Source organism: Sinocyclocheilus anshuiensis, unplaced genomic scaffold (genome assembly GCF_001515605.1).
Source record: "Sinocyclocheilus anshuiensis isolate Anshui unplaced genomic scaffold, SAMN03320099.WGS_v1.1 scaffold180, whole genome shotgun sequence".
Lineage (NCBI taxonomy): Eukaryota > Metazoa > Chordata > Actinopteri > Cypriniformes > Cyprinidae > Sinocyclocheilus > Sinocyclocheilus anshuiensis.
In genome coordinates, this window is record NW_015554093.1 from 266,261 (window position 1) to 278,951 (window position 12,691).

The 12,691-nt window shown below is 36.4% G+C and overlaps 1 protein-coding gene across 1 annotated transcript in view; it reads right to left on the bottom strand.

Moving 5' to 3' along the window:
* Positions 1-251: 251 nt before the first annotated feature.
* Positions 252-12,691, bottom strand: part of st14b (ST14 transmembrane serine protease matriptase b) — a 13,561-nt gene continuing 1,121 nt past the window's right edge. Inside the window, exons 2-19 of the mRNA XM_016461615.1 lie at positions 11,823-11,982; positions 11,588-11,718; positions 11,420-11,490; positions 10,790-10,974; positions 10,602-10,637; positions 10,284-10,518; positions 10,037-10,179; positions 9,138-9,235; positions 8,340-8,446; positions 7,591-7,724; positions 7,389-7,493; positions 7,159-7,266; positions 6,948-7,064; positions 4,309-4,431; positions 3,592-3,775; positions 3,241-3,512; positions 1,583-1,719; positions 252-1,480 (exon numbers count right to left, since the gene is read on the bottom strand). Coding sequence (XP_016317101.1) covers positions 1,319-1,480; positions 1,583-1,719; positions 3,241-3,512; positions 3,592-3,775; positions 4,309-4,431; positions 6,948-7,064; positions 7,159-7,266; positions 7,389-7,493; positions 7,591-7,724; positions 8,340-8,446; positions 9,138-9,235; positions 10,037-10,179; positions 10,284-10,518; positions 10,602-10,637; positions 10,790-10,974; positions 11,420-11,490; positions 11,588-11,718; positions 11,823-11,982 — 2,508 coding nt within the window. The 3' untranslated portion in view covers positions 252-1,318. The remainder of the gene's footprint in view (positions 1,481-1,582; positions 1,720-3,240; positions 3,513-3,591; positions 3,776-4,308; positions 4,432-6,947; positions 7,065-7,158; positions 7,267-7,388; positions 7,494-7,590; positions 7,725-8,339; positions 8,447-9,137; positions 9,236-10,036; positions 10,180-10,283; positions 10,519-10,601; positions 10,638-10,789; positions 10,975-11,419; positions 11,491-11,587; positions 11,719-11,822; positions 11,983-12,691) is intronic.

Consider the following 12,691-nt stretch of genomic DNA (forward strand, 5'->3'; position numbering starts at 1 on the left):
ATTAAGCCACTTTAAGCATTTTAGAAAGTCCCCTGTTCAAGTTCTGCTCATTCACAAGCCTAGTGAGAGTCATGCTCGCAATGAAGGTAATGTTAACTATTAAACCAACCAAATCAAAACTTTCAAAAACACACAGCAATGTGATTCTTTTATTGAGTGCGAGTCAGTGGGTTTAATCAGTGACATTAACAGATTTACTATTCGTCGTCTTCTCCGCGACCTTTTCCCTTGGTGTTTTTACACATAGAAAACGCAAAAAAAAACATTGCATTGTCCAGTTTTCTCTCAGAACGATGATCTGAGTTACTATTGCAATTCTCGAAGCAGTATGAAGGACATACACTGGTGACATTTTTCACAATCACGACAAACAATCAAATACTGCCCTAAACTCAACAGCGGAAAGGCAGCGCTATCCTGCAAGTATGGCGGATAAACAAAGCAGTTTCCCAGAACTCAACGCGGCGTTACGTCACAGTCTTTATTAACATGTTAAATTTGTTATATTTAAAATGTATTTGATGCAATTGTAAAATTTTTCATAACTTTCCCTGAATACACAACATGAAAAATAAACAAATACAAAGCAGATTAGAATTTCCCTTTTAATGTTTATCAAAGAATCCACCATATCAAGGCACATTATGGGAACGCCAATCCCCCAAAGGAGGTCATTAACAAAAATAAAAATATAACATTTTAACTAAATCACAGATACACATAACAGTAAAACAAACAAAAAAAGTGTAAACAAAACTGCAAAAATCAAAATCTAAAAAATTACCAATTTTTATAACAAACATATGGTTTTTCTAAATGAAAACACTAAACTTGTTTCCTGTTACTTAGCCATAAAATACATTTGTGCACAGATCTGATCATGAAGTCTGTTTGGTATGAAAGGTGATAAAACTGTAATAATGTAATAAACATAAAACACAGTCAATTAACACATTATGCCAACAATTACATTATAAAAATCGCTGCATTTAAGTTGTAATGACTTAAGCAAGGCAGCAAGAATACTTTTCCTCCACAGCAAAAGCAACATTTGAGCTCAAAAACAGCACATAGACGACATCAACAAAGCTCTTTTACGAGCATAAATACATAAAGAATAGATGAAGAAGCTATGAAAGCTCATTATTATATTCATGGAAAATAAAAGTCAAAAATATTTTGTGGACATTTGGCCTGATTATAGGAATCTTTATGGAAACTGAAATACAACTCAACGAATATGAATGCTTGAATTATCCTCAGTAACTCTCAATACATTTTGTTATGCTTTAGTCCATTTCTTGTCACCATTGTGACATTATACCCCTGTCATCTCCCTGATCCAGCTGCGGTATTCTGTGACCCGTGTGTAAATGCCGGGCCTGTTCCTGCGGCCGCAGCCATCTCCCCAACTCACCACACCAGCAAGAAACATGCGGCCATTGCTCTCAGTGGAAGTCATTGGACCACCCGAGTCACCCTGGCAGAGGAATGAGCAATATATATGCGTTACTGAGAAATGTAAGGCTATGATGACGACATGTATCTGAATGTGAAAAAAACAGAAGATCTTTCATTTCACCTGACATGCGTCTACGCCTCCGCTTAATACACCAGCACAGATCATGCGTGGTGTTATCCCATTATCCATCAGCTTGCTGCACACAGTGTTGTTAATAATGCGCACCTCGGCCTTCTGCAACAATGATGCAATGGCATCTAACAGGGGAGAGAAGACGTTTTCTTAGCTTACTAACAATTTTAGGTTGTTATTGTCATAATAAGCACTATCTCTCATTATCTGGTTTGCACAAACAGAGCAGCTCATGTCTTATTGTGTACTTACACAATACCAGTCAAGAGTTCAGACACACTTGAATAAATGTGTTTCTCTAGAGGTTTTAAGCATAAAGGGGCAAAACAAATCGCATTGGCCAGTCTGGTAGTTGTGTTGGACTCGTTTTTGGTTACTCACTTTTATTTTTATCAGACAACTGATATGGATGGATTTTCATTTCATAATTGTACATGATTCTTCTACTTTTGGTAAAAATTACAATTCATGTCTTCACAGGTGAATACCTTAAATGCCCTTAAATAAATAAATACATTTTTATAAATAAATAAATGCCCCTTATACCCTTAAATGCTTAAAATTAATCCTGCAGATTAACTGTGTCTATATCTGAATTTATACAAAACTGAAACTTATATACTTTTAATGGATTTAGTTGGGCTGGAGAGCAGTGTTGGGAGTTACGTAATCAGATTACTTTTTTCACGTAACTAGTAAAGTAACGCATTACTTATTAATTTACAAGAGAATATCTGAGTTACTTTTTCAAATAAGTAACACGCTACTTTTTTTTCCCAATTTATTGATTGACAGCTCTCCTGTCCCCATGTTGAAAAAAATCAGATGTTACTGTAGTTCTAAAATAAATATGAATGTGCATTAATTCATCTCTCACAAAAAAAAAACACAGATTCAGTATTCCTCAAAATGAATAAAAATAATGCAACTCAGAATATGACGCAAACCTGCAATAATTAAATGTTAAACAACACAAATATCCTTTATGTATTTAATCCCATTGTATTAACCAATGTCTTTGCTTCTGACCTTCGATGATCCAGTTCAACCGTACTAATAAGCAAAAATGTCTTTTTTATTGCTGAAGTGTGTTGAAATTTCTTCTTCTGCATTCTACTGTACGGTGAGGCTTATTAATTTCACTTTTGGTGTGAAAAGGTTTTTATATTTGCCAAAAATAGAACTTTTTTTATTTTAAAAACAAACAAGCAAGCCCTGTCCAGATTTAAAAAGTAACGCAAAAGTAACAATACAATGTTTCTATTTTAAATAAATGCTGTACTTTTGAACTTTATATTAATCAAAGCATCCTGTACAAAATGCATCACCGTTTCAACAGAAACATTAAAGGGGTCATATGATGTTGCTAAAAAGAACATTATTTTGTGTATTTGGTGTAATGAAATGTGTTTATGTGGTTTAAGGTTCACTGCACTGTTAAACTATTAGAATGATTTCTGAAGGGTCTTGTGACACTGAAGACTGGAGTAATGGCTGCTGAAAATTCAGCTCTGTCATCACAGGAATAAATCATTTTAAAATATATTCAAATAGAAAAAGAGCTCTTTTAAATTGTAATAACATTTCACAATATATTACTGTATGATATAAATGAAGACTTTCAAAAACATTTAAAAAAATCTTACCAACTTCCTCTCTCAGTTTGCCCCAGCCAGTGATCCAGACAGATTTGCCTGCTGGGAAGTCATGTGTGGCTTCAGGTAAGCAGACAGGCCAGATGTTCTGGCTGAGGGTTACAGGGCTGTCCAACTCCATTAGAGCGATGTCATTGTCATAGCTCAAGTGATCATACAGAGGATGAGAAATGATGCGCTTTACATGTTTTAGGGTTGACTTACTAGTCTCACCCTGGTTAAGTAGTCCTAGATAAACTTCCCACTGGTCAGGCTGGGAATAGCTAGCAAAAGAACAAACAATCAGTCAGGATCAGTGCAGGAGGGGAGGAGAGGAGTGGGCTAAACAAGATAAGAACTCACTTGAACTTTTCATTGTCCTGCACGCAGTGAGCAGCAGTGACCAGCCAGCGGTTACTGATAACAGACGCCCCACACACATGACCTTGTGTCTTCATGTGGAGGCTGACCTGCCATGGCCATTCTCCATCATTCGAGTCCTTTCCACCCACAATACGACTGGACTTATAGGGCTTCGTTCCACATTCTACAGTGAATCAATCAGACACACTATTAATGGATTGTTTTCATAGCATAAAACATATCTAGCTTGAAACATCACCGAAAAGCATAACCTCTGTTTGATATGACATTCTGATCTATAGCCAACAATTAAAATTGAGTTGATATTAAATTCATTGTATATATAATTTACAAAATATTAAATATAATAAACGTGATTTAAAAAAAAATTATATTCCACATTTATAATAAAGATTTCTATTCCACATAAAACATTTCTATTAAAACTTTCTATTCATCCAAGAATCCTGAAATAATATATCAGTTTCCAAAAAAATAAAAAATAAAGCAGCACAACTGTTTTCAACATTGATAATAATAATGTTTCTTGAACATCAAATTAGCATATTAGAATGATTTCCGAACGATCATGTGACACTGACGACTGGCGTAATGGCTGCTGGAAATCCAGCTGTCATCACAGGAATAAATTACAATTTAAAATATAAGGAACAAACTTGCCACATGATTTCTCAGAGGAAAGAATTCTGGACTTACTACATTCAGCTTCATCCGAACCATCCACACAGTCAGTCTCTCCATCACACATAGGGTTCAGCTTGCTAATGCACTGGTTATTCTTGCACTTATATGTGAGAGCAGAGCAGTGAACAGCTATGGCTGGATATAAAAGAGGCAACTGAGTCATTTAATATAGCGACTGCTTATGTTGAGCATGGGTATTTATTTTGGTAACCTTATGATATTTATGATGGCAACCTCTAGGGTAAATTTAAGTGCTGGCAAGTAACTACAGTAACTGTGAAACTAGTACAGTGGGGAAAATATTTATTTGATCCCCTGCTGATTTTTTAAGTTTGCCCACTTACAAAGAAATGAAGGGTGTGTAATTTTTATGGTAGGTTTATTTTAACGTACAGAGACAGAATACCAACCAAAAAATCCAGAAAAAACACATTATATAAAGGTTCGAAATTGATTTGCATTTCAGTGAGTGAAATAAGTATTTGATCCCCAAGCAAAACATGACTCAGTACCTGGTGCAGAAACCCTTGTTGGCAAGCACAGAGGTAAGACGTTTCTTGTAGTTGGTCACCAGGTTCACACACATCTCAGGAGGGATTTTGGTCCACTCCTTTTTACAGATCCTCTCTAAATCCTTAAGGTTTCTTGGCTGTCGTTTGGCAACTCAAAGTTTCAGCTCTCTCCACAGATTTTCTATAGGATTGAGGTCTGGAGAATGGCTAGGCCACTCCATGACCTTAATGTGCTTCTTCTTGAGCCACTCCTTTGTTGCCTTGGCGGTATGTTTTGGGTCATTGTCAGGGCCGCATTAAGACCTTACAGGGCCCCGGGGCTATGACTTACTGCAGGGCCCCCTATTACAAATAAAATATATTGTATATATAGCTTTAAATAGGATTTTTATCCCATCAAAATTTTGATGCATTGAAATGTCATAATTCTTGTTACCAATTTCAATACTAAAAAAAACAAAAAAATACTAACCTACGTAAAAACAAGCTTATACTTAAGACAAGTAAACAGCCACAAATTACAAAAAATAGACCTACTTGAAACACTTAAAGCACTGAATAAGAAATTATATTGTATAAAATAAATACATTTGAACGTTTAAGCACAAGGCGCGAAAAATAACTCAAGATAAGACTGGCGCTGTACGAGCAGGTGCACGCCACGCGAATCAGGCTGAAACCGTCTTAATGCGCGCATTTGCCAAAATGAATTCTGTTCCACTGCTTAATGTCCTTGAACAAGTTTAATTTGTTTTTAAACCATAATGCGTTTAAATGAAATGCCACGCAAAACGATTGATATATTTCTACCGGTTTATCTCTCAACCCATAAGCGAATATACTTTGTTCAAACACAAAAAGCAATATACATCCATCAAGTTGTTAACTTGTTAATCAAACTAACCTAAAATCTGTGAGGACGATGACGCTGTGAATTTATCTGCTCCATGTGCCCGGTCCACTTGATGTTCCAACAACTTCCACTATAGCTGGGGATTTTACTGACTAACTCATGTTTTCCCCTCTCTCTTCATTTTTTTTAGAATAGCCCCTCTTTCGCTTTCTTTAGTTTACATTTTTACTAATCGAAGATTGTTCTTTGCATGACCATTTCCAGATTATGCCAGAACGAAGTGCAGTGTTCTGGCTGAGGGTAGGAGGTTCTCGTCCAAGATTTTACAGTACCCCATCCATTTGCCCCTCAATGTGATGAAGTCGTCCTGTATCCTTAGCAGAAAAACAGCCCCAAAGCATAATGTTTCCACCTCCGTGCTTGACTGTAGGGATGGTGTTCTTGGGGTCATAGTCAGCATTTCTCTCCCTCCAAACACGGCGAGCGAAGTGTGTTACCAATGTTTTGCTTGGTGACTGTGGTCCCAACTGCATTAAGATCATTAAAAAGCTCCTTCCGTGTAGTTCGGGGCTGATCCCTCACCTTTCACATGATCATCCTTATCCCATGAGGTGAGATCTTGCACGGAGCTCCAGACCGAGGCCGATTGATGGTTGTTTTGTATTTCTTCCATTTCAGAATAATCGCACCAACAGTTGTCTCCTTCTCACCAAACTTCTTGCTGATGGTCTTGTAGCCCATTCAAGCCTTGTGCAGATCTACAATCTTGTCACTGACATCCTTTGACAGTTCTTTGGTCTTGCCCATGGTGGCAGAGGTTGGAATGGACGATACAGATTGTGTGGACAGGTGTCTTATACACCTAACGAGCTGACATTAGGAGTAACTTCTTAAAGTGGCAGGACTAATCTATGTTCCACATGGGCACATAACCAATCTGTGGGAGCCAAAATTTGTGCTGGTTGGTAGGGGATCAAATACTTATTTCACTCACTGAAAAGGAAATCAATTTCTAACCTTTATATAATTTTTTCTTTCTTTCTGGATTTGGTTGATATTCTGTCTCTAACCGTTAAAATAAACCTACCATAAAAACAACAGACCCTTCATTTCTTTGTAAGTGGGCAAACTTACAAAATCAGCAGAGGATCAAATAAATATTTTCCCCACTGTATATATAAACAATAGAGGTATATATAATTTACTATATAAACTTTTGAGGTCAAAATAAGGCCAAATATTGAAAAGACAGTCAACATTTTTATTTATTGAATGAAAGTTCTCACATTTTTCACACTGAGATTCATCTGAGCCATCGCCACAGTCATTGTAGCCATTACACTGCTTCTGTGCTGGGATGCAGCGGCTGTTTCGACATCTAAACTCTTGAGCTTTGCAGTTCCCTACAGACAAAATCGAACAAACAAACAACTTGAAATCATTTCCATCACTTTTGCTCCCATAGTTCATGATTTTGAGTGCTGGTTTCATTCTTACCACAGTTTTCCTCATCAGTGTTATCTCCGCAATCATTCACCCCATCACAGCGCCAGAAACTGGGCTTGCAGAAGCCGTTCATGCATTTTATTTGAGTCTCATTACACGCTGCATGCATGGGTAAAGAAAGCAAGGCAACACCAAATGACACTCCATTATAGTATCTTAAGAGCTTAAGAGAAAACAACTATACAAAGAATATAAGCACAATTAATATGGGATGAACTTACTGCAGCCCCTCTCATCGCTCATATCTCCACAGTCGTTGTAGCCATCACATTGCAGGTTAGGGGACACACACAGATCATTGTCACACTGGAATCTCCCAGGGCAGGCTGTGGAAAAGTGATTTTAGATATTTGTGTCATGGTGTACTGGCTTCGAACATTGTGTTTAATATCAGCACAGGATAAATAATATGATTCTACTCACGATTAGTGGGTTCAAAGGCCTCAAACTCTGCAGAAAAGCCCTCGCTCACATAAGACAGGTCAGAATGAAATCTGACTGTTGCTTGGTTTGATTTAATTGTGTACACTGTTTTGGGTGGCTTCTCCCCACATATCCTAAAACAGTTTATAAAATAACAAATAACACTTATAATCTATTTTTAGAGAATATACACTACTTTTCATAAGTTTAGGGTCAGTAAGATTTTTAAAAATGTTTTTGAAAGAAGTCTATTATACTCACCAAGCCTGCATTTGATAAAGTAAAAACTATTATTGTGAAACATTACAACAATTTAAAACAACTTTTTTTCTATTTTAATATATTTTAAAACATAATTTATTCCTGTGATGGCAAAACTGAATTTTCAGCAGTCATTATTCCAGTCTTCACATGATCCTTCAGAAATCATTCTAATTTGCTGATTTGATGCTTTAGTAATATATTTTTTTATTATTATTCATGTTGAAAACAGTTGTACAGCTTAATATTTTTGTGAAACGGTGATAACATTTTTTTTCAGGATTCTTTGATGAATAGAAAGTTCAAAAGCACATCATTTACTTGAAATAGAAATCCTTTGTAGCACCATATGTTTTTACCGTCACTTTTGATTAATTTAATGATTTTCAATAGTGGTGTATAAATGATATATTTCTTTATTTTTCATAGTTTGTAACATCTACTCAAATATAAGTATGATGATTACTCTTATAACACTTTTTTCTGACCTGTAGTTTATCTCCAAGTAGTCTTCTGGACAGCTGATGGCATTTTGTTCAGGGCTATGTATAGACAACTTGTCAAACTTCACCTTGATATGTTTTCCTGATGGAACCTGTCGGACAGAACATTTAAGAACGTACAATATTGTGAGGGGATTAAATGATCGGAACCAGAGCATGTGAGCGGAGCGGGGAGCGGAGTGGTAATATTTCCTTAAGAGCGCAGAGCGCCTTTCTGAAGATTCCGCTCCGCTCGCTCAATACGCTCAGCGCCACTCGCTCAACCCAGAATGCCGTTTGGTGATTTGCTTGTTCGAGATCGAGAATAGTAGAGCAGTTATGGAGTTCAGATATTGTTTCAACGAAGTTGCAAGCCTTATACATAAATGTAAAGTAAAAATCAAAGTTAAGAATGAGCAGGGAGAAGAAACTGAGAGGGAGTGCGGGGAGACTGTTAAAGTTAGTACAGATTCATATTGATTACAGAGAGCACGAAGATGTGCTACGCAAACATGGTGCAGCAAAAGGTGAGCTAGTTACATACCATAATAAATGAATAAACAGGTAGGCTAAGGTTATATTCGGTTGTACGGAGCCCCGATCATGACATGCAGACAAAATCACGGCCACGAATTTAGAATAGGCTAGTTCTCTTTTATGCTAGGACTACGTTTACGGCGAGCGTGAGCGGAATATTAACGGAGCGCTTGCTTGGAGCGGTTAGAGCGACTGAGTGGCGCGCACGTCCATACACATCAGTGATGAAGGATATGTTAAATGACACTGAGGGTAAATCATTTTTACCTCAATGTTCCAGACACAGTCAGTCTGAGGTGGGTAATGAGAGGGATAGCCAGGTGATGTGAAGGTACCACGAAGCCCCGTCAGTCTCCCTCCACAGTCTAAAAAAATGTGACAAGACATTTTTAATACAAATATAGGGACTATATAGATTTAACACAGGAAGAGCAGGATCTGGAATTAACACTCACTAAACAACAAGCTTTGGTAAGTTACTCGCTAAATGGCTGGTAATTTTATAAAGAACTGCAATACAACACTTTTTTTGTTTGTTTTGAAGGAAATTTATTTTATTCAGTAAGGATGCATAAAATTAATCTAAAATGGCAGTAAAATGTTTCTATTTCCTATGATTTTCTAAGATTTCTATTTCAAATAAATAAATAAATGCTGTTCTTTTGAACTTTCCATTCATCAAAAAATCCTGATAAAAAGTATCAAGGTTATAAAAAAAATATTAAGTAGCACATTTGTTTTAAACATTGATAATAATGATAAACGTCTCTTGAGCACCAAATCAGCAAATAATGATTTCTGAAGGATCATGTGACACCGAAGACTAGAGTAATGGCTGCTGATAATTCAGCTTCGCCATCACAGGAATAAATTGCATTAAAACAGAAAATAATAATATTTATAATAAGTAATTTTAAATTGTAATAATAATTCATAATATTACTGTTTTAGCTGTATTTGTGAGCAAATAAATGCAGCTTTGGTTAGGATAAGACTTCTTAAAAAAAAAAAAAAAAAAAACTAAAATTGTATACCATTTTCATAAGGACTTTATAATAATGCAAAATACAGTTTTGTGGCAAGTAAGAAATATCTGTGTATGGCTGGCAAAGTCAAAAAGTGAACTTTGGACCCTAAAGAGTTTATAATATCTCTGTAAACTCTACCTTGAATCTTGGCTGGAATCTGAGAATAAAATGCCCTGAAACCTGGGAAGTTTTTCTCTTCATTGGTAACCAGTGTAACCAGCATGACATTCCCAGAGGAGATGAAAATTAGCTTCTCACCAGGTAAGCGATATCCACATTTCCTGCATGAACACATTTGTTAGATTCCACATATCACAAAGACAATGAAAACAGACATGCAGTACTGTGTCATGAAGAGGATGACTGAGAGTGTATAAACACTTACTCCACTATGACTTGCTTCTCTGATGGAGCTAATGAGTCGTACACTTTGATGAAATCATTGCGACAATCTTTCTCCAAGTCTAGCACGTCAAACTCCAGTCTGATCCTGTGCTCTGGGTCGGCCCGAATCTGCCACTCAGTGTAAAGGTTGGGAAGGTAGGCGGAATCGGGAAAACCTGGAGACCGGATAATGTCTGTCTGGTTCCCATGAGCATGATGAGACCTCTTAACAGACCCTAAAAGACAGCACAAGTTCAATACTAGTCTGAGATATAAACACGTATAAATATCTAAATGTAAGGAAAGTATCTTTTCTCACGTTTGAGGTTTCTGCCAGCTAACCGAGCATCCACAGCTGTAATACACCAAAATATATTCATTTTGACTGTTAACAATCAGATTGAATAGTGCTAGACTAAAATGAAGTTTGACGTTTCTGGTTAGATTACAAGAGGTGACAGACTGAAACTATGCAAGTAATATGAAACTCTCTTCCAGTAGATTTACCCCCTGACGTCATGCCGTCAATGATGAGGCTATTGTCAGTCCTGCGACCAAACCCCCTCCGGCTTTTCCTTGCATTGCCCACCCCATCCAGGGATGCCATGGCCTCGTCCACAGCAGATACTTGGGACTCCGGCACATTAAACTCAGACAGGTAATAAGCGATGATACCGTTATTACTGCCCTCACTAAAGGGAAAAAAATATAATGCAACTTACAGTACAATAATATATTGATAGTTTTGTTTCAAAAGAGTTTCAAAATACTTTATATATTTTTCAATCTTATTTTTATTTCTCTATTTACATTTTTCATTTTAATATTCTGCATCAACCGGTGAAAAGAAAAATGATTTGGTTACTTGTACAATGACAGTTAAGAGCTTGGCTTGACTTTGAAAATAAATATTCAAGAGACAATTAATATTTTATGTATATCACCACTTAAATAGTCCTGCAATGCGTTTTGTAATGCACAAATACTCCATGCAGTCTGTCATACAAGGTCAAATGCATATTTGATAACTATACTAAAATTAAAAAAAGAAAAATTAAAGTAATGACCTTTCGGATTGACCTTTCATGTCAACTACCCATAATTTTCTCCCATGAATGGTAGAATTATTTAAATTACCTGAAACCTTGCACATTGGATCCCACATGGTTCTTTGACAGCAAGCGCACTTGACCGTATATACTTTTGAGCTGAAAAGACAATGTACAATGATGCAAAGTTTTAAGTAGACATAAAGTAAATAAAAAAAATAACTGAAAACATTACAAGGAAACATAACCACCTCACCTGCTTTGAGACCTTTGAAGCCAGTTCTTTATATTCAGTGGTGTTACTGTTTTCATAAGCATCTGAGAACATCTGACTGGAGATGGTCAAATAACCACTGAACAACTTCCTCACCCTCCCATTATACCTGTCTGTAGTGGACACGCTGGAGAGTTATTGTTTTATCAAAATCATTCAGATTTACTGTTTACGGGTGATAATAACAGTGTGTTCGTTCATGAGTTAAATAACTCACAATGAAAATGCCACACTAGCAGTCCAGTTACTAATGCAATGATTGCCAGTGCCGTGGGTAGACCTATTGCCACCATCGCCCTGAACGATATCCTCTTCTTCTGCAACTTCTTTGCATCCGATGCTGGAAGAAACTGCTCTGTCTGGTCCAAGCCATGGTCCTACAGAGCAATGTAAAATACACTTGCTTTTTTTTCGAGTTTATTACACATGACTGTTACAAAGAGCATGAGTTACGCTCTGGAACTACCGTAAGGGCACACTGTACTGTTCATGACTAAGACGCAATTTTGAACCACCCATGTCAAAACAGGCTACTCCTCACAAGCATTCCAAACTCACTGGTATGAGTATATGGCATAATGCAATTGCAACTGTTTTCTAAATCCTGAACCAACACCTTGCCCATCAGCGTCAACAACCCACCCCAATCAAGTATGCATTGCAAAAGCATGTGTGGGTCACGTGACTCAAGTGCCAGCTTTTCTTAGTATAGGAAAAACAGGTTTTTTAGATGACAATGTTAAAGACACATCTTATAATATTCTTCAGAAAATTAAAGCGTAAGCAAGTGAAACTGCAACAGCAATATAACCATTAATTTCAACAATATAAAACACAGTGAGACAAATCAAATCATATATAGGCTATATATATATATATAATTTATATAAATATACGTATATGTATATATATATCATGCATACATATGCCTGTATGATGATAATTTTATAATAGGCTATATAACAATAAATTATATAACTATATAACAGTGGTGGACGAAGTACACAAATCAAGTACTTGAGTAAAAGTATAGATACGTATAATAAAATATTACTCCAGTAAAAGTAAAAGTACTCAGTTTTCAAT